General features: G+C 41.6%; 1 protein-coding gene across 1 annotated transcript in view; it reads left to right on the forward strand.

Annotated features, from left to right (window-relative positions):
• grid2 (glutamate receptor, ionotropic, delta 2) overlaps positions 1-23,485 on the forward strand; it is a 703,051-nt gene that overhangs the window by 593,364 nt on the left and 86,202 nt on the right. The window contains exons 12-13 of the mRNA XM_050052029.1: positions 10,667-10,805; positions 20,650-20,845. Coding sequence (XP_049907986.1) covers positions 10,667-10,805; positions 20,650-20,845 — 335 coding nt within the window. The remainder of the gene's footprint in view (positions 1-10,666; positions 10,806-20,649; positions 20,846-23,485) is intronic.

The following is a 23,485-nucleotide window of genomic DNA, read 5'->3' on the forward strand; positions in this document are numbered from 1 at the left end:
CTTGCTATGGTGAGATACATGTAAAAATGTAAGAATTTAGTCACACGTATTTGTCTTTTTCATTGATATAAAAATTAATATAAAATACAGGCACATAGAAGGACATGAAATGATGGCAAATCTGGATAGCTCTGATTGACCTGAAAAAAACAAGATATAGCATGTGTATGTAGCCTTTATAATGACTGTGATATGAGCTTAAAAGTAAAGGCAGTAAAAATACCCCAAAAACGCCTAGGGCCCATAGGGTTAATAAATCCTTGAGGGGAAATTCCATTTTTTCACTCTGTTGTCATAAGATCTATTCGGACGGGATTAGTTTAAGGTGGAGACGTGGGGTGAAGTAATTATTACCAGGGATTTTAGTCCCGTCCTAACGTGCCATGTCTGTAATCATTACGGATAATATCAGTTAAAATTACGCCGACTTTTACCTTCTGTAAAACTTTCCGGAGAAAATACCTTTGGTAATATTAATCCCATGCGAACGCGATCCTCTGTAAAAATGTATGTACATTTTTCGTCAAGTCCTGTTTACAACAATTTTCCGCGTTTACAACTAGTTTTCCATGTTTTTTCGATGATGGAGGCGCTTGAAGAAACATTTGGTGTTGTCGGCAGTCGTGATAGTGGACATTCTTTTAATGATCGCATAGCCGTACGTGGGAGACCAATCAAAAAGTTCGAGAAGAAAGCACTTTTCAGAGCCACGAAACTTGTGGTTGTGTTATTGTTGTGTTCACACAATCCTGATCATGGGCAATAATTCATATTGGGCTAATCATTAATTATTATTATCCTTCAGCTGATGCTTACAGGAAGCAACGTAGCATGCACATGCCGACAGGGAGGTGATGCCAGGGCGCAAACCGAGTTACCACTCCCATCTCTGGTAGAATTACGGAGATTTCTTGTCCCGTGCGAATTGAACATTTTTATTACAGACATCCTGTGGTAGACTGACATTAGTCCACATCCCTATGTAAAACTAATCCCGTCCAAATAGTACTTTATACACACAGGCCCCAAATACACACAAATGCACAAACAGGACCTATACATGCATTAAATGAAGAGATGCCATGGTAAGGGGACTGCCTTGGACAGGCACCCCATGCAGCTGGGGGCCTTGCTCAAGGACACCTGGACAGTGCCCAGGAGGCAAACTGGCACCTCACCAACGACCAGTCCACACTCAATATTGGGTCTGGACGGGGACTTGAATCAGCAACCCTTGGGTTCTAACCCAAGACCCTATGGTCTGAGCTACTGCCGCCCCCGTATTTGTCTTTTATTTATTCTCTTTTGCATATGTCACGTGGTGCAGAGGGTAGCGTGAACACATGAAGTCCACAGGGCCAGGTTTTTCCAACTCTCACATCTTTTCGATTTGAAAATTGCATTCTGTTATAATGCTGTCGGTTTTAATGCAAGTAAACATTTCGCCCTAATTGCTTCTATTATTGTCTTTCTCTGAGGAACCAGCATTTTTAACCACTGTGATTGGTTCAGCTGTTAACACATAAAAGATGACTAATGTCACTGACTGTGAAGTTTATAATTTATCTTCCATTTCATCCAGCTCTTGTGCCTAATGGTATCCTGGATCCATATAAATGCTTTTGTGATTCAGCTTTTAAAATAGAACCTGTATTCTTTCTTTCGTTCATTCTTTTTTTTTTAAAAATGTCAAATCATTTTTACTTTGACATCGTCAACACTAAGTTTCTTGACCCAGTGCAGCACTCCCTATTTTTCTTCAATGTCAAATCTTTTTTGAAATTTTTACCTCTGATTTGTACGTAATGGTACACTAATGCGACGGTCTTGCCTGATGCTCACTGAGACCAACTCTTCAAGTGGATTTTCACCTATCTGTTGTGAATCTATCACTGTACCACCCTGCCAAAATGTCCTTCACCGAGACACTTTTCAGGGCTGTGAAAGAAAAAATTGTCCAAATTGTAGTTAAGAAAGAGAGAGAAAAAAAAGAAGTTACATCATTTTGTGGCAAGACTGCAGTGATTCCAACTGGGAGCTGACATCAGCTGAACATATTCCAGCTCTCCTTTTCTCATTTAAAAAGCTCTCATAAACTGCTCTAGTCTTCTTTCATCCAAGAAAAACTGGAGTGTGATGCTTTAACTTTGAAGAGGAGCCTCGGAACAGTTGGCAGCGGGAATGTAGATTTAAAAAAATGATGGAATGTTTGATAGAAGTGGATTTCCAGAGCTGTGGACAGACACCGTGAACTCTCCTCACTGTCTAAAGTTGTAGAAGGAGAAGCAGAGTGTGGGAAAGAGGAAGAGAGATTGATAATTAAAACATGCTGCTGCTGATGCTGTTGTGGGGTGAGATTACACAGCCACGCGGCTGCACAAGTACCTCTCAGCACACTTCAGAAAAATAAACTAGTGACTGAAGGTGCCTGTTTACACTGACAGAATGCAGTGAAGAGTGTAGCGGCCATTGTCTACAGGCCATGTGTCCAGCCACTTTTGCCAGCAGTTCACCCCCTTTGAATCACTTAACACTTGACAAATAGGATAAACTTCTCCATCAGGCTGCTGTACTCTGTCTTTCCTCCTCTGCAATGCATTGTTGTCATTAAGATTTTCTTACAAAACACCTGTACATAACAAAAGACTAGAAGTTAGACATTGCAAGCTGGATACTGTCTGATGACTTTATGTTGCTATTTTGTAATTATAGTGGAAATTATTGTTAATGAAGGACAAATTATATTGACTTATCTTGTAATCACTTTTTCATACATTGTTTTAAAGGGAAGCTGTAGGCGGTGATCCGTTTATTAGATAAAAATTATTAATGATAATTATAGATGTCACTCAAACGGTGCCTCCTGTCCTCATTTTGATCTGAACAAACTGAATCCTTTACCGTCAAACTATATTGATATCAAAGTGAAAAGTACATAAAGAAGTGACTTATGTGTTGACATAATAATCCATCAAGCTATCATACCAGACGGAAATGGGCTACTGCTTGATATCAAGTAATCACAGACATATACAGTAATTAAGATAAGGAAAAACAAGAAATCAGTTCAAAGTATTCTTTGAAATTTGTCATCGGGGGGAATTTGGTGCTCGCCAATATCTCTTTTGACCTTAGTGGAGATACAAGAGACACAGGAATTATACATTAATCTATTAATTAACAGAGTTGGGACAGGGGTACCTCCCTCTGTTGCTCTACACTAAGTTCCACTCTAGGTTACTGTGCTGTAATGCAGGGCTTGGTTAATTATGTCATTTGAAAGGGGTGACATCTGTACATTATTCTGACATTGTCTGCATAAAACCAACATAAAAGGCATAACAAAGAAAATGGGAAATACATAATAACACGTGCCAACCTATGGTCATAAGCTCTGGGCAGCTCTGACCGAAAGAATGAGATCGCCGATACAAGCTGCAGAAATGAGTTTGGGCATCCAGAGGGAGCTCGGAGTAGAGCCGCTGCTCCTTCGCATCGAAAGGGGTCAGTTTGGATGGTTCGGGCATCTGATCAGGATACCCCATGGGCGCCTCCTGCTGGAGGTGTTTTGGGCACATCCCACTGGTAGGAGGCCCCGGGGCAGACCCAGAACATGCTGGAGGGATTACATATCTCAACTGGCCTGGGAACACCTTGGGGTCCCCCAGGAGGAGCTGGAAAGCGTTGCTGGGGAGAGGGACGTCTGGGGTGCTTTGCTTGGTCTGCTGCCCCTGCGACCCATCCCTGGATAAGTGGATAAAAATGGATGGATGGATGGATGGATGGATAATAACAGTTTATTGGTGCTGTATCACTCTGCTCTTTCTTAACCTAGAAATATCAGTAATCAAAACATTAAGATCAAGACATAGACTGTAACACACTGATCAGATAAAACTAGCTAATTAAAGTAAAATATGCCGGGATTTTTAGATTCCCTTTAGTTCCTTCCTAAAAAATCATTAGCATTTAAGGCTCACACCACTCAATCATCCAGCAGATGGTACAAAGGACACCACCGAGCCCGAGCACCGACTCTTACCAAGAACAGACTCAACTCAAAGACCAGAAAAAGTCAAAAGTAACTCCAAAAGTAAGTTAATAAAAGTTTTACAAGCAGTAGTGAAAAGGCTCCATGCATGTCTCAACTTGTACCAACTTCCTACACAAAATGTCCTGGCCTCTCAGTCACCTCATCAGATTTACTGCACGGATACACGCAAGATCAAGGGCGTTTTGGCCCAATTATGTTCCTCTCTGATTAGTTTGTTCCAAAACTGAGGGATGAGGGTTGTATCTGGTGCTGTTGCATATCCGAGGACTTGATGTTCTTGCTAGATATTTGGGCACCTTCCTAAATGAGCAGATCAATTACAATCAACAGAAAGGAGATGATCAACATAATACGTTTTTGCCATATAAATCACATTACTCTGATGGTTTAAAAAAATTGGTCGAAACAAGTTAACTTGGATAAAACCCTAACATAATTGTAGTTTTTCTGCACTGCACATTTTTATTAAAACTATATCCAGTCCATTAGTCATCCGCTCAAAGTATTCTGGATTATCTGTCTCTCAGCTTTTTATTCTCCCTCTTGTTCCCTTTTTCCTTGGGACTCAGTGACACACTCATCTGTGTTTTGTGTGTTCATTTAGCTACATGAGCCAAAAGGCAGGAAGATAGGAGATGAGAATTAAACCGGAGATAGAGGGAATGTCTGAGAGAATCTTTTAATAAAAACAGAGAGGATTAGAAAGAGGTGGAAGGACTAATTACTAGCCAAACTGCTCAGCAGCCAAGAGTGGGAGACTGCAGCTTGTGTAGTGGTGAAGTGGTGCCGGGCAGCTCTCAGATTTTATGTAACTGTATTTATGTTAAATACAGCATTGCTAAGAAAAGATTCTCAAGGCTTAGCAATATGACAACCAAAAGGAGATAATCTTAGGAGTACTGTTAAAAGAAACAAGCGCATATCACAAATCAAAAGGAATAAACATGATTTAAAGGCAGCAGATCTGTTGGGCAGCTCAGAGGCCAGCAAAGTAGTCAATCAGTCAGTCACACAGTCAAAGGACCAGGCTGCCAGCCAGCTACCTAATTAACCAATCAGTTATGTAGACATCCAGCAATCCAGTCACTCAGTCAATCAAAGAAAGCACACAGGAAGTAAGCCACACATAAGGTTCTGCTAATAGTAGTGGAAAAAATACAATCTTTTTTTTTTTTTTTGAAAGAAACATTGATTTTCAAAATGTTTTGCAGTAAAATAGCACATTTAATTTTGATTTTGATTTCCTGTTTCCAGTGGAGTCAGATGAAATAGAGAAATGCTGTTTGCCCGCAGCTACAGGGGAACACAGCAGAGAATGAGAGGGGAAGCATGGAGAGACGTGGTGGTAAGAATGGAGAGCTATATTGAGGGGACACAATAGGGTGCCTTTGAAGCTGCCAAGCTGACATCTACAAAAGCTGCTTCATGCTAGCAATGCCTCCTCTGGAATTCATAAACATGCACACATGCAGACGGAGGCACACACACCTTCTTACCTTTGACAGGAGTTTTTCCAGGAATGCAACCATAGGAACACTTGAAAGGTGCCTTGAAGAACGCCTTGAATAGAAGCTCCTTTACTCTAAGCCTTACAGAGAAGAGTCACCATTGGCTTCGTTTAGTTGTCCTGGTTAGCTTAATTGAAGGTATCCCTACAGAAACACAGCTAACTTATTCCAACAGTGCATTCACTCAGGTGTAAATACAACCAACAAACAATCAGAAGTCAGTTTATCTATATAGATTTCAACTGATCAACTTCTAGTGGTCATCGCTCCATTATGCAGGATTTATACTTCTGTGTAGAGCCTATGCCATACTTTATGTCGTATCCTGATGTGCACCTCCCCAGAAACCATTTCCCTCAGTGGAAACCAAGCTTTTATTTACTTTCATTTCACAGATAAGAAACATACACCATTGCATTTTAAGTCTAGTGTGTGATTTTCCCTGGCCTCATATGAGCAGAGGAAATCTCCACTTGTCACCAGGCTAAAACAGTGTAAAATGCCATAGTCTTGTGCTAATAACATTAACATGTTATATTTGTTTGGAAAACGTGTTTAATATAAGACAGTTGTTTTGTCAGTGAACCTTGTGAGTTGCAATGGAGCCAAATTTTGTAACATTACCTTTGTTAAATGTTGCTGTTGTCCCTGGCTTCATATGAGTGCAGGAAAAGTCTGCTAGCCACCATGCTAATTGATACAATGTAAAATGCCAAAGTGCTTTGTCTGTGAATGCTGCAAGTTACAGTGAGGCTGATTTGGGATTTTTGTGTTTGAAATAGTCTCTATTAAGCCATGTTTAATGTGTGTTTTGAGTGTGACAAAAATGGTTTTGGTTTCTATAATTAATTTACCTGTTCATGACAACTGTATGAGGGATAGGTTTTTATATAACTCACCCATTTAAATTTGTTTAAATATGCCACCTTGGCTAAATCCATTGCTTTTATACAGTCTATGGTTGAAACCTCATGGTGAGTTCAGACTATACTGAGGTTGTGTGTAAGCAGCAGCATGTCCATCAGGGCTGCCCAGTCATAGACTTCTAATATACAGCACACATGTTCATCAACATTTTTTTTCTTTCTTAATTATCCTCATGGTGCTGTTGTAGTCAGCACAGGGAAAGAATTTATAAAAAGGTACAGAAGCGTACACATACTACATAGTCATGACTCAATTCCTCACCAACTTGAAGGGTTTGTTGATTGCCTGTATTCCTCCTCAATGGTGACATCCATCTGGGTGTATTCTCCCATCTGAAAGATGGTTTTGATATAGCACAGTATGAAGAATGTTCCCAGTGATTCAGTATACTGTAGTATGAGAGTTAATAGCACATTGCACTGGTAGCAGCCACTTTATACATTGGTTTAATAGATCAGTGATGCGTGACTGTAGGTGCATGAATATTTCATGTCCTTTGCTTGACAGAAGGAAGGTGTTTCTATACAGCACCACATTGGATATTTAGTTTTAACTTCACACATATAATTCCTCTGGGTCAGCTCTTGCCATGAGGATTCAGACTTTTTGTGATGTTGACTATCCATCCACCCATACATTGTCTTTCTCCCCAGCAACGCTTTCCAGCTCCTCCTGAGGGACCCCAAGGTGTTCCAAGGCCAGATGGGATGTATAGTCCCTCCAGCATGTTCTTGGTCTGCCTTGGGGCCTCACCTAAGTGGCCAACAGCAGTTACTGACACTTGAATGGTGAAGAATTCAGACAGGAGATCTGCACACTGCTCCCAGTGATTTTAATTGTGCAACATTTCAATCTAACAGAACTCTTCACCAGGTATTATCGAAAAAAGGTGAAGAATTTAACCATAAAAGTATTTATGTGTTCTGTTTATTAACATGAGCATTAGGGCCGGGTATTGGTGTTGTAGGAAATAATCTAGTACCACATAGTATCAGAATGTCTCCAGTCAACAGTACCTGCTTTCAATTCTTTTGAGTGACAGATCCCAGACTGTCCCAACTCCTACAACACGCTTTCTGTTGCTGCCATTTCCAAGGCCGCTCTCTTCCTAGTGAACAGTCAGTACAATGTCTGCCCTGTTAGCATGAGCTAACACAGCAGCAGCAGCAGCAGCAGCGGACATCCAACACCAAGCCATTAAACAGTCTTAAACACACTACAAGAGCTTGGTCTGTTGTTAAACCCGGTAGCAGTGTGGTGCTAACAGTTAGCCCTGTCATTGTGTGACTCCTATCTACTGTCCCGAGTGTGGAGCTCACACTTGTGCCGCAGCAGCTACAACCCATGCAGTCTGTGGTGTGTTGAGGTCAAGTGTGGTGTATTGACAGAGTTGGTAATTGAGCTTACGGAGATGCCAACAACATGTTCAAAAGTATGGCTATACTACAGGTCTCTCTATTCAAATTATGGGTATTAATTGAAGTACTCTATTAGTATCAGTATCACTTTAAGGGTACTGGTATCGAAATATTTTAAACGATCCCCAGCCGTAATGAGCGTAGAGTGGGACTGACACTGACAGTATGACAAGAACATAAATTATTGTGCACCTTACTATTTTTGCAACATTTTAAGAGCTGATTTCTAAGTCCGTAGTAAACCGGAAATGTCTGACATTTCGGCACCTTTAAAATCAATGCCAGACCAGTCTTCAAGTAAACTATGTCAAGGGCCTTTCATCCCATTTCTCAGTGTTCAGTTAGTTTTATTGAGCTTCATAAATCCAAGTTAATATAATCTCTTACAGAGATGTTACGTCCGCCTGTCTCCCTCTGACTCTCTGTCCCTCTCAAACACACGCACACAAACACACGCATACATACACGCGCACACACACGCGCACACACACACGCGCGCGCACACACACACAAACACACACACACACACACACACACACGACCTTTTCAAAAAGTCTGTTGTAGTTGATCTTGATTTGATTCAGACACTGTCCAGGGACAGAGGGAACCATAAAATATCCAAAAGAACCCGAACAAAAGTCTGCCCACCTTCAGATTTTTGGGACATTTAGATGTCAGAACTCAGCAGAGTCATTTTCCCAGCTGTATTAAATATTCTATAAAAGTAAGTTGTGCAGCCAGAAATCAACATGAAAATTGTTCAGAGACTCCACAATAGGGTTTTTTCTGGTAACTTAATCGGTCCTCCATGGATATTGCCAGTGTGAAACCCCAAATCCCCAAATACCTTCTGCGGGTGGAATGATTCACAAAGGTCATGTTTTAAAAGCTGTTGAAGTCCAAGATACTGCAGTCACGGTTTGGCATATATTTGGACACTTTTGGCAGCCCACGTTAGGAGAAAAAGCATCTGTGCCTGCTGCTTGCATTCAGTCCTGGAAAAGATTCAATTCATCTTCCCGCTGGCATATTCACAGTAATTTCTCATGAATAGTTAACCACATGAACTTTATAAAAAATATTATTTCCATATTTATTATATTTTAATTGATTGCCTGCACTCTGCATTTTCTTTCTCTGAAACCTATTTGATACAAAGGCATATATGTTACGTTCTATATGTATATGTGTTTACAGAGACCAGAAAGAAATAGACACAAAACATAACGCCAATGCTGAGCAGGTTACAGGTTAGACATTTCTCGTTGTTTTCTGTTATTTTATAATCTGTCTCCAATAAGAGATGCCAATCTCAGTTTGGATACCTGATAAAAATAAATGACACATGAAATGAAAAGAGGGATTTCATAACCTCAGGGCCATATATGTGACTCTCCAGGGAAAATGCTCAAAGAACCACAAAAGATCATCACATTTTAAAAACACACAGCAGACCTCAAGATGTCAAATAATTCTGCATAAAAGCATGCAGCATAAAAAGGGGAATAGCACGCAGGCATACATGTAAAGTGATTATTTGGACTGAATATATAGGGTACAGTACTTCACATCACTCCGCCTTCGGGCTCGTTGTAAAGCCTGATGTCAACAGCAAATGTATTGCCTGGGAAAGATACAGTAATGCATAGAGAGGGAGAGAGATAACAAATTTGAATTAAATCAAATGCTGTAAGTGATGCAGAAAAGGCCTGAAAGGGAGATGGAAAAAGCAGGAAATCCATTGGAGAGAGAGGAAGATAAAGGGAACATGGGATTACGTGGGTATCACATGTGATTGAGTCTGAACTGGAGGAAGTGGGAGCGAGGAGAGCATTGTCTGAGTCCACTTAACAGGGATCCCCTGCTACAAGGATGAATGAGGCTAATTTCTAACATGCTACAATAGAGGCAGTGAGGGAGAGCTCACTGGCTGCAAATCAATCATTACTCTGTGCATTTCAGTGTATGACTAGCACAACAGAAAAGCCAAAGATAAATGTATGCTATTTTCTTTCCTGGTTAACGCACAAATAAATAGATTTTTTGTTTGTTTGTTTTTTGCAACAGCCAGAGTTAGAGTGACTGGCATTTTTTAAGGCTCGCAGAAAGCTGAGGTGGTTAGTTTTTTACTGTATCACAACAAGATTTCAGAGGACAAGGCCACAAAAGCTGTTTATAACACAAGACGGGGATAAAGAGGTTTTATATGTGAAGACGGACAAGCCACTTTTCATTGTAACGTGCTCCAGGCAGCATTAAATCCTAATGGGAAAGCCTGACAAGCATTTACACATTCTGTTCAGATTGATCAAGACGTTTCTCAAGATAATTTATCGCAATGGCACATTACATTTTTTAACTTCTGTCCAAACAGTCGTGCCTGCAGACATTTCGAGAGTGATTGTGTATTAAGACGTTCCCAGAGAGTTGGAGACAGTTGCATACACAGGCCACCTTTACCTCAATATATAAATGTTATCTTTCTCAGAGATGTTGCAAAGATTTGTGCTTTTGATGTCTTTTTAGAAGAGCAAAGATTGAATTCTCTGCAGTGTCTCTCACTTTATGCTGCCATGTGAAGATCAGATCTGTGCCAAAGCATCAGATCAGTTCTGTTAATCCGAACATAATCTTCCAGGATGTGCTTTGCTGTTTTAACAGCTTTTCTTCCTGCAGCTAAGAGTTGCTTGTATGCGTCAATGTGACGCCTTTTTTGACTGTGACTGTACATTAGTTTATGCACCTTTCTTTCATTTCAGGTGGAGAAGTGCCCTACACCACTCTAGCTACGAGGATGATGATGGGTGTTTGGTGGATGTTTGCTCTTATTGTCATCTCTTCGTATACCGCCAACCTAGCAGCCTTCCTCACCATCTCACGCATAGAGAACTCCATACAGTAAGTATCCAACCCATTGGTCTTGCTCGGTCAGTGGTGGCAGTTGGTTCTGTGGCTTTAATTTCTGAAAAACTCAGTTCTTTTGACAGGGGATGTCCCAATCCAAACTCAAGGATCGACATCGGGGTTGACCCAAGGCATTTTTTAACTGATCAGGTTTGGCTGTATTGAATTATAAATAGCCCGATCTGATCCTGTGTTTTACATCAGCTGTCACACAGGTGTTTATACTTGCAAAACCTTCATGCACAGCAACGCTGAGTGCAGCCTTCATCAATTCTCCAACCCTCCGCTGTCTGTCTCTCCGCTCTGTTTGAGTGTAAGAGCAGTGTTACGCCCCATTCTAGGGGTGTTAAAGGTTAACATAAAAAGTGAAACAGCGTGCATGTATGAGTGAACAACATGAGCAATTTATTGCCAATACAATTGATCCAAGTGTTGATTACAGAAGAAAAATGGTTTTCTGTGACACGCAGGTGAAACAAGAAATTCATGCACAGTATTAAGCAAGGACCTCAGGATGACCGACCAGTTTGGCAATACATGACGCGTTTCCTGCCGTAAAGCAGATTTTTTTCCGCAGAATTTCGATGACAGAAGCTTATTACAAAGATTGCAAAGCCACTAAGTAACCTATGTAAACGCTGATAGTCTGATTTTACTGTGGCCATTACCCTGTGCAACCCACATTATTTTCATAATGATATGTTTAGGAAAAAATGCTGTCTGTTGCCTTTTTAACATGCTCACTGAAATGAAAACGCGAGTAAACAGCGACCGTTTGCGAGCACTAGCACAAACGCATTGCTTGGGGTGTAAATGAGGCCTTAAAGAGACATAGAAATGGCGACAGGGATTACTAAGAGGGTTTGTGATTTTATACATTATCATTAAATGGAGAAAAAAAAAGCATCAGAGGAATAGCTTAGATGCATCTTTTTCGTAATGCTGAGCTATTGTCAAGCTTAGGTATACATTGGATTGATTTTAATAATGTACTTGAAGTGTGCACTGTAAAACTGTATAATCTGGGAGAATAAAAATAGAAGAATCAAATTCAGACTGCATCAGCAGATACTCAATATTAAATGACTCGAATTGGGATCAGGAGCAAAAAACACTTGGTCTGGACATCTCTACTTCTGACAAAAAAAAAGACCTGAATTTCTTTAACTATTCCACATCAACAGTTTTCATTATATTTAGTTATACTTTAAAGGTGCACATCACGTCTAAACAGATGCTCAAGCACAATGCAATTATGCACACACACACACACACACACTTATGCTTACTCACACCTAGTTTGTGTGTAGCTGTGCGTGCATTACAAATTGTTTCTAACACACAGAGACACACTGCAGTCTTCCCCAGTGTGCTTGATTGTTGCTCAGTGTGGAAATCCATTCTACCAGGCAGGTGTAATGTATGAGAGGCAACACACACACACACACACACACACACACACACACACACACACACCATTACTTCCCTATCCTTTCCATCCTTTCTCCCCTCCTCCTTCTTCACACCATCGTAGGATAGTAATTTCCTGTCTGCCCCAAGTTTGGATCTATCTCGGTGTGTGTGTGTGTGTGTGTGTGTGTGTGTGTGTGTGTGTATGTGTGTGCTTCCAGTGATGAAGATAGGGAAGATAAGGGGGAACAGAAAGACAGAGAGAACCAGGCCAAGTGTGAAAGAAAGTAAGAAGAGAGTGTTTTTGCTTGTTCCTCTCAGGTTGGGGGACAGAGGATGTATCAGGGCAACTGGCAAAACCTTCTGCTCTTATTTTGCCCCGCAACACACACACACACACACACACACACACACACACACACAAACACTGACACACACATTATTTCCCTAAGCTCCGTGCCCTCTGTTTATCTATCCTTGTGATAATATGTTTGCCTGCTTCTCTCCTGGTGGCACAAGGAAATGCTCATCTCTCATTGGACTAATCAGCATGCCGAAGCATCCGCTATGCCCGGCAGTGCCACAGTTAATTGTGCTTGGCTTTGGAATAAACAACATTTATTTCTCTAAATCTCATCACTGTCTGTCTCTTAATTTGTTTCTGTCAGTTTGTCTCTCCGTCTTTCTCTTTCTCCCTCTCTCTTCCGTCTCTGGCAGACCACCCTCTTTATCCTCCACTTCTGTCTCCACTCTCTTTTCCTCTCTTGTCTACATGCTGTCCTTTTCCCCCGCCGTCCTTCTTTCTAGCCCTCTGGAAAACATGTAGAAAGAAGCTGTTCCTATTTTCTTTTGTCTGTCTTTTAGTTTGTTTCTTTCTTTAAAGTTTGCTGTCATTACCGAGTGCCTCTCAGTTTACCGCTTCATTCAGCAACCATTGAGCTAATTAAGGATTTCCATAAATTTTAATGCATTATCTTTAATGTGTTGACTCTTCTGGGGTCATTAGTGGCATAATTGCCACCTAAACAGCAGCACCCACATGGCCTTGGGTCTCCAAAGATGGGTGGCAGGGTGAGTGCCGAGAGGGAGCATACTCAAAACAAACTGAGAGGAGTCGTAAAGCATAACAAAAACCTTAATGGAGAGATGAAGAGAGTAGCCGAGCGTAGAGAAAAAAGAGGATTGTGATGTTGTGATTAGCGTGCACTTTTATCTGATGAATACTTGATTAACATATTACGCAGATGGAGCGAGAGCAAATGGTTTTGTGAGTGACTGATTGAGAGAGTGAATTTGTTAAGTATGGAGAAGAGCAGGAAAGCGAACGCATGGACAGGAAGGGAGGAGAGGGCCGGGGAAGGATGGAGGCGTAGCTCGTCTTTGTGTCTCAGTGAGCCGTCAGGACAGACAGGGTTTTTAAGTATTAATGCCCTTGTTTCATCCTGGAAATGAAATAACAAGTGAGCGTTCAGAACCCTCTCTGGACTATTTCACGCTTGGATGTTTTCCCTCAATTTCAGTGTGAATCCTTTAGGAAAACAGTGAGGGATGGTGGTGGAGAGCGACAAAGAGAGGGAGCATGAGAGCAACATACAAAGAGAGAGACAAAACGGTATAAGTGTTATAAAGAGAGGAACTACATGGAAGAAAAGATGAAACGGATTGAGTTGAAAAGGGGAGGAGAGAGGCAGAGAATAGGAGGGGGAAAAGGTAGAAAAAGGAGAGTGGAATGAAGCAGGGAAGGGGAGAGAGGGGAAGGGGTTGGGCAGTGGTGAAGAGTTTGAATGAGAAATGGATTTTGGAGGAGTAAAATGAGAGAAAAGAGGGGGCACCTGTTGAGAGAGGAAAGAAGAGCGGAAGAATTGGTCAGGATGGGAAGATTGAAAGAGGGATGAAGGGTTTGCAGATAAAAAGCTTCCTTTCCTGGCTCAATCTCACAGGGCTGCATCGTATATCATGGTAGCTACTGATTGCCAATAAAGTCAATCAGGTGTTACAGTTGTCTATCTGAGCATCGTAGTGGCTCCTGTCTGTTAAGACAGCAGAGTGCTCCCATTGGTCAGCAGCTCATTTGTCATTCTTGGCCGCGCTGAAGCTTGTGTTTACATTGTCAGTTTAGATGGGCCGTGCCAAACCACGCTGGAGATGGACCTTCTCTGGAGGTGGTCCAAAAGCCGGGCCGCCCGCCCTCAAGCGGGTAGCGGTGATGTCTCGCTGACTGCAGCCGACCCCTATTCTCCCCCCTAAACAAGTGTGAATGTTGCGAGACTCTACTCACCTTGTGGCTTCTAACTGAATCTCTTTGAAGTTTAGTTTCTCTCCTGCGTCCTGTTTTTAACTTTCGATAGCTGCTTTATTTTAATGTTTCATATTTACTATCAGCCGTATTAGAAGTTGTGTGAAGTTGCTGCTCGAAAACTCAACATTTCCTTATTTTGCTGCTTCACAATGAAAGTTTATACATCACAATAAAAGGGACTTTTATTGTGAGGAATCTATAGGAAATGAAATGTATTATTATTGTATTGGCAGAACTTTGTAAGCAGCTTCTCTTCAATAAAGGCGAGTCTAACAATACTGCAGGGAGGAAAGTGAAAGCAGGAACAGCCACAGTGAGATGTTGATGAAGAGCTGCAGACAACAGGCTCTTACTGCACCTCTGCAAACAGCTCACCTCCAACAGGTAAACTTCTTTTACCTGCCCTGCTGTGGAAAAACACATGCAGCAAAAATAACAGGGGACTTTAGCCATGGAGCAGCCCGCTGCTTTTAAACGGCATCACACACTTAAAGACACACCCTCAAGAAGGTAGCCTTGTTGTAATGGAAATGCAAATCCCTGCTGTGCTGGGATGACGGCCCAAACCAAACCAAGCCAAGCCAGTCTAGCCCCTGACTGTCAAAAAGCGGTATTGGTTATTTAAAGTTTTGCATGTTTTCTAAAGGGCCATACAGTAAAGATTAACTGTCACACTGTTACTTTATTGCCCTCTGTTGGTGAGAAAGGGATTGTAGCTGCACTGTCCCTTTTGAAAGTGTATGGAACAGTTGTGATTATTACACTTTCACAGCAGTGCAGAAGCTAGCTACTGTAAAAGTACACAATAAACATGAATAAATACTGAAGAGTAACACATAATGGCATTGCTTCACACTGACCACCAATAACATATAGAGATAAGACTTTAATTTGTGATAATAAAACTGGCATATCTATGACTGTGCAGCTCCCAAACTCCTCTAATATTTGCAGATAATGCAAATATAAACAAAACTTTAACAGCATTAAAATCTAACTTGCGTACTCTAAAGACCTCTTTTAGTCGTTGAGGGGAGAAAAAAAAACCTCTTTGGGTTTTGGCTTAGGTCCGCACAGATTGCTTGTTGTTCAAGGTTGCACAGCTGTCTGCAGTGCTTCAACAGCCATTTGTTAAAAAGTTAATGAACTGATCAAGGCTCTACTGCCTATACCCAAATTAATTTCCCTACAGAATAACGGAGCCAAGATCATCTTTGTCTTTTGGCTTTTGAAAAAAACAAAAGTGCATCCTTTGACTCTCTGCAAGTACTTGTGGAACAGTTTGTCTGTTAACCTACTTATAAAATACAAAGTGGCATAGAAACTTAAGTCTTTTCAGCAAAATAAAAGATAGATTGAAAACAGCTGAAAAAAAAACCAACCACTTAGTTGTACGCAGTGTTCCCCTCAAACGTTTAATAGGTTTTGCCTTAGTCTTACCAATAGATTTCAACGAAGATGACCAAATATTCAGAAACAAATATGTACACACAGCAATCACACACATACCATCTGATTAACATGCAGTTAATCTATGTCTGTCTTCCTCTCCCTCCCTCTGTCTCGTTCTCTCTCTCTCTCACACTCACACACACACACACACACACACACACACGCTACTATTTGTCACAGGATACATTCAGCTGCTGTTCACTCCATTTACTTGCTCATTGAGCTGCTTAGGGGTAATATAATTGGTTGCAAAATGAGCTAGCATACACACAGGACAGAGAGGCAAGTGTGTGCAAACACACACACACACACACACACATGCACGCACTAGATTCACACCAAACATTCCCAAAAAGACTATAAAGCACAAAAAGCATACATGCGTATCTCCATGAGACAACATAATCAATCATGGAGGAAGATTACACTTTGATTTAAATGCATTTTGGGTGATCAGACTGCAATCTCATAGTGCTTGACCACATGAAAGTACAGGTGTAATTGCAAGTGACTATTTCAAACCATTGCATTAGCAGCCCCTCCCCACCCCCCCCTTTAGTTGACACTGAAGCTGTGGCGGCAAGGTGGTCTTTCTATCATTGGATACTAACAGTACCAGGGTGTCTCCCTCATCTGTAGTGTCTTCTTTCTGTCGATCACGGTCTTAAAAATCAGTTAGGCCTGTTTCATCGTTATCGACCTTGCTCTGCCCTCTAAATCTTCCTGACAGCTCGAAGTGTGTAAGAAAGAAAACTGTGGACCAGCAAAGATCATTTTTACACCAGTATTGTCTCTGAAAATGCAGACAATATGATGCAACCCTATGTAATTATATACATATTTTAAATAATTAAAACATTTTTCAAGCAGGCAGGGGCAGGGCCCATATGGACTGCGTTCAGCTGTTGAGATGAGTAGACTGCTCGGACCTCTCTAGATACAATCTGGGAACAAGATACATTTTGTGCGTAAAGGTGTAAAGGGGGTCAGTGTCTGTTTAAATGAAAATCCATCCATCCATTTTCATCTGCTTATGTGGGGCAAGGTCACAGAAGCAGCAAGCCAAGCAAAGCACCCCAGACGTCCCTCTCCCCAACAACAATTTCCAGCACCTCCTGGGGGACCCTGAGGCGTTCCCAGGCCAGATGAGATATGTAGTCCCTTCAGCATGTTCTGGGTCTTCCCCGGGGTCTCCTACCAGTTGAACGTGCCCAGAACACCTCAAACCTGAGGTGCCCAGGAGGCATCCTGATCAGATGCCCGAACCATCTCAAGTGACCCCTTTCGATGCAAAGGAACAGTGGCTCCTTCCTCCTTCCAGATGTCCAAGCTCCTCACCCTATCTCTAAGGCTGAGCCCAGCCACCCCACAGAAGAAACTCATTTCAGCCTTTTCAGCTTTTTTTGGTCACTACCCAGAAGTCATCACCATAGGTGAGGGTTGGGACGTCGATGGACCAGCTCTCTCTTCACCACGACGGTCCAGACACAGCGCCCGCATCACTGCAAAAGCTGCACCAAAGCCTCGGTCCATCTCACGCTCCATTCTACCCGTACACATGAACAAGACCCTGATATTAAAAACCAGACATTTTATAATGTTTGATTAAAATTAATTATTGTAAACACCTCCTATGCTGTCATGGTTTTTGGCCACTCTTCCAAATTTCCCTTCTTCGTATGACATGACATCCTCTCATATGTCTGTGGAAATACTGTAGGTGATATGAAAACATCACACTTGGGCATTGTAGCCAAAGCAGAGGCTGTTCTTTATAACAACCTTCAATCAACAAAATAATAACTATTGAACAGGATGTTCTGTATTTCAGGGATATCAAAGGATGAACACTGGGGACTGTTTTTCATTTTCCCAATACTCTGTGGCGAGCATTTTGGATAGGCGCTGTTTGGTTGTGAAACTTGCACCATATAATTCCCCCTGAATATTTTCTGTTATAAGTTTTGGTTATTTCTCCTGTGAAACTTGGACACATTAATCGAGGTTAAGTCACTGTGAACACATTGTAATCAGGACTTGTTTTGTCTCAGTAAAATCTAAACTCATCTCTAAGACGTGACATATTTCTCCCTCTCCCTGCCTCCTACACTTGCTCACACCTTTAAATAACAAGCCCAGAGTTACTACCCAGTGAAAACAATTCACAAAGGGGGAATCCTGGTCAGAGTGTGCTGACAGGCGTGCATATTCACAGGGGAGTAGTGGGGAGGGGAGATTATTAAGGCCAAAGATTAACTGATGGCAATAAAAGATTCATGTTCACGGCAAAGTTCATTAAAATCTTCAAAGGTTTTTTTTTTTTCGTTTTAGACCGGGTCAGAGGGATAGTAGAGGAGGGCATGAGAAAGTAAGAGGGAGACAACCGCAAGAGCCGCGACTTTCCCTAAAACGCCCAGATGTGTTATTTCATGTGTGTGTTTTGAGTGAGCAGCCTTGTAATAATGCAAACTGTATCCACTTATATGTGTGCCTATTGTTAAATCTGCTTTGTGGGTGTATTACAACAGAATTAATGAAGTAAGATACTGTACACTTGTTCTTCATTAAGCAGGACATGTTGAGCATTTTTGTGTGCATGTTTTGTTTTCAAAAATGTGTGTCTCTCAAATCCATGGGTGGTATGTAGCAGCCATTTAACAAACAAACAGTAATTAGTTCCTGTAATGGTTCTCCATTACATTTCTCAGCGGCCAAACTCTTTGAGAGGCAACCCAAGCACTGTTGCATTATAATTAACAATAGCTTGTGTATTCCCCCAGAGGTGGCAATTTATGGGTGAGGGGTAGAGCGGGAGAGAGGGGGGACTAGACAGAGAGAAATAAAAAAATAAAAATACAAGCAAGACTGACTCATGTTCTTTTTCATTTCGACTTCTTTTTTCGTGTCTCCCTTTTTCTTGATATAGTTGTAAATATAAACCATGTGCAGTTAGCCAAGCCATCTTGCTCAGCACTTGGAGCCGTGTGCCGTCTAAACTGCTTTCCACCCCCACTCTTCTCACATTTGTTGGTAATGGCCAATTCCCCTTCTTCTATTTTTATTCCATGTCAATTACATGTTGCTGCCAACTCCCACTGTTGGCCCATGGAGAGTTTAGATCCAAATCACTCAGTTATAAAGGAAGAAATATTGTCATCCACTGTACAGCTGGCCAGTTCATGAATGCTCTGTTCACCGTCCAATGTCCGCCTCTGCAGACCTAATCGGCTCTCACTGGGAGTTACCAAGACAGTAACAAAGGCTTGATCATTCACCATGTCCCCTCATGCAAACGTAAGAGTGCCAAGCCAGAAGCACCACAGTTAGAGATTTAATCCAGGTCAGTGGATGAGCAAATGCTCTCAATGCTGTTCTTCTTTCACCCCAGTGTCAAGAGAAAGTGATGGTTTAGTTTTAGATTGCAGGCTGTGATATACAGTGGAGCATCTAGAGTATGTGAGCAGGCTAGCCGTTAGGAATAATGCACAGGAGGACGATTTTTTCCAAATTGGGCCCCTCATCCACATCCACTCCGAAGGAGGCAGAGGGGAAGCAGTTTCCAATATGGCAGTCGCCAATATGCACACACACAGATTTTGCTCGGGCATGCCAAGTTCATGGTGTTGAATTTCAAATAGCGGGCATCACAATAGCAGAAATAACCACAAATGCCACTTTTTCCCCCACCAAAATTTTACCTAACTTTGCCCCTTCCCAACAAGATAGCGTGACATGACTGGTACCAATGGGGGCCTCGGTAGTCGATAAATCAGAGTCGTTATTCACGACTCCCAATCCAAAACATGGACACCGCAGCAAACTGATGTTTGTATGACAAGTCCCTGAGCTTCACAAGCATACCAGAGGACCTACGTCAATTACGTCAGCACCATCAGCGAAGAGAAACAGCGTAAACTGTCTCAGTCGTCTTTGGTCATTCAGATAACATACAACAGCACAGAATTTGGTAAACAGAAGCCAAGTGTAATAGCCTGAACCGTGCATGGGTTTTGCTATGGATGAAGACAGAGACAGAGATACAAAAAAAAAAGTGAGGTAATGTCAATGGTGAATGGACCTGCATTTGCGCCTTTCTAGTCACCCGACCACTCAAAGCGCTTTGTACACTTTGAGTCCCATTCCCCCATTCACACACATTCATACACTGGTGGCCGAGGCTACCACACAAGGTGCCATCTTGCGATTGGTGGACGACCCGCTCTACCTCTGAGCCACAGCCGCCCTTTGTGTGTGAGCATGGAGTCATATTGGTTTTGGTTTCTTACCTTGGACTGGCATTGGACAAAAGGATAAGCTCCTAATTTTTGACATTGTTCAACAGTTTTACTCCAAAGTCATGTTAGAAAGTGTGATCATTGCAGTAGATGATATGGCAGTGTACTTCGATATCTGCTGTCCCTGTGGGTACTTGTTGCACAGACAGCATGCTGTTAAAAACACTGCATTGCTACGTCCATTACAACAACTACAGCCACCAAAAAAAGACAACTAAAAGGTGACTGCAGTTTCACCACAGCAGTAATACCCAGGAGATAAACTGAGCCCCATTTGTGATGTGAAGCTGACTATTCAGGCAGAGTCTGCATGATGCTCACAGTGAATGGATGACTGAGAAACAATGTGAATACTAACTCTTCTCACCACTTGTCTCTCCAGGTCCCTCCAGGACTTATCCAAGCAGACAGAGTTGCCTTATGGAACAGTGTTGGACTCCGCAGTATACGATCAGGTGCGCTCCAAGGCTATGAACCCCTTCGAGAGAGATCCCATGTACTCCCAGATGTGGCGGATGATTAACCGCACCGGAGGAGGAGATAATAACGTTGAGGAGTCAAAAGAAGGCATTCGCAAGGTAGGTCTTTACTTTTTTAATTAGTTGTCAGTTCTGAACAAAGGGCCAGTGACACAAGTAAAATGACTGTGGTTAGTAAAACAAACATTGGAGTCAAATGACTCCTGCGAAGGGTTTTGAATACAGGACCAGGTGCAGAAAAGCGGCAACATCAAAGTGATTATTTATTACTCGGTGCGAAGCATTCACATTCAAGCCATCATTTACCATCACCTGACCTTGTCACAATTGAGAACACACTCAAATTACTAAATGCCCTTAATAATTTCAGTCACCACAGGTTTTAAATCAAACTTGTATTGAGTCTTTTTTATCATATCTACAGTATCATATCTTCCAGATATATTGATGTAAATCAATTAACAATTAACCAGTCATATTAAACCTCTTTGTTAGGGGGTCAAACTAGAATTCTTGCCAACAATAACATCTACTGTTAACTTGAGCACGACGTGATTTTGCCAAGCAGGACATGTTCCTGGATCAAGAACCCACATTGCATTCCTGACCCAACATTGGAATCAACCAATCACAGCCCTCTGACATCATCAGCGTGCTGCTTGTACTTTCAAAATTCCTTTGTGCTTCCTCTGAGCTAAGGTAGTTTTTCAAATTGAAGTTAGTACAATTAAACAAAATCATCAGTAACATTAAACAAAAACCTTATAAGCGACTGCAGGGTCAGCGAGTTAGCTTGCTAACGATATTGGCTATGCTAACAAATAAGCTTGCCAATAGGCTAAAATATTGTTCATTAATTAGACTCACAAGTCAGACTTTAGACGCTTTGCTTAACTAAAGACTGATGACTTTCTCCCTGATTTTGTGTTTAGATGGGCGGATACAATTTCAGAGTTTAAAAAAACTCCCTACGTTGCAGAACCAATAGTAAATCCGCAGGGCGGTCCTTCAGTGGCTCGCTGAACTCTTGTGCTTGTAAACATAGTCCCACTAGAAACACGTGTAGCGGTACAAAATGGCTCAAGTCGCTGCAAGTCCTTCATTTCCACAATCTTGTAGACTGAGCACACGTTTGATAAAACAGAGTTAAATCTCTCGGCATCCATTTTCAAGCTCTCTGTGTGTTTGTGTCCTTGCAGACGAGAAAAGGGGGAGCGCACATTTCTGGGAGGGCGTGTCCTTTTCAAAAATGCAAGAGGCGTTGCTTTGTTGCCGGCCGTTTTCGCCGGTGTGTTAAACACACTTTAGAAAGGAGTGTCCCCAGACTATCAGAAGGTGGAGATCTCTGATTGTCTGGTGGCGAGACTATTCATTAATTAACGTTAAGAGTAAGGGTAAAGTTGCAAAGACCAGCAAAAGACACATTGTCCCTCCTTTTTAATAGCTTATTCAAAACTATTTTTTGCAAGATTGCAGTGCTCGTGTTGATGCCATGTTGACCCTGGATAATTTGTTTGTTGATCCAGGACCATCATTGCTTTGTCGATATTGATTTAAACAAATTATCCAGAATCAGCGTGATGATGATGATGACGATGATCCTTAATTGCAGGAATTTGCAACTACAAATGTTAATTTCCTCACTCTCTTTTTGTGAACAGCTTGCTTGTTAGCATAGCCTACCTACTTAGCAAGCTATCTTGCTAACATTCTAGCCTTTTGGCAAACTTACTTGATGGCATAGCCTAACCATGCAGTGGCTTATAAGGTTTTTGTTCAATGTTACCGAGGATTTGTTTAATTGTATTAGATGAAATGTGGAAAACTAGCTTGGCTCTGAAGTAAAGGAATTTTGAAAGAAGTACAGGAGCAGCAATGATTGCAAAGTTGGTCCAGGAACGCCACGGAATGTTGATCCGGGAGCATGTCCTGCTTGGCAAAATCATGTCGTGCGTTAACTTGACTTGTACATATTTGATAGTATAAGGTGACATTTGCCCAGGAAACCAGGGGAGTCTTGTAATGTGATCACACTGAAAGAATTGTCATGCATCCTTGCTCTTACAGAGAGCAATTTCACTTGAGAGCATTGCTGCCCAACGTTATGCTAAATGTCCAAACCAATAAGTCACGTGGCAATGGCAGAGCATACTGTGTGCAAATGCTGTTGTCACTGAATAACATGGGCATCTGGTAAATACCATCACATTGCTCTGCACATAAGGATACACTGCAACTGTTTTATGTGATGTAATAATAAATAATAATGATAAAATGTGTATTTTCTTTTTTAGACCAGAAATTTATGTTCGCATACTACCTGTTGTTTACATTTGGCGCACTAACTGTGCAGTTTTTCTGATGTCATGTCAGTACCAGTAAGAATTTACTGTATTTAACACAGCTTACTGAATTTTCTAATGGCATACAGTATATCCTTATTGTACACAGCTCAGCCTCAGTCCTGTTTTGATATACAGCTCATGCTGCAGGGTCGTCTGTGTTGATAGGGGATAAATCTATCTAAATGATGTTAACGATACACAGATAACGCGTGCATGGTTAAATACTTAATTCCCTTGGTGATTACCCAGCATCATAAATACCTGACTGCTGCATCTCATTTGCACGCATCCCGCTTTCTGTACGCATCGCCCATCTCTCCTCCACTGAGGGTCTCACTTTATCCCTCCTCCCTCTAGAATATATTAGACTTGAACTGAAGCCAGCATTGGAAGC

This window comes from Epinephelus moara, chromosome 8 (genome assembly GCF_006386435.1).
Source record: "Epinephelus moara isolate mb chromosome 8, YSFRI_EMoa_1.0, whole genome shotgun sequence".
NCBI classification, from domain to species: Eukaryota; Metazoa; Chordata; class Actinopteri; order Perciformes; family Serranidae; genus Epinephelus; species Epinephelus moara.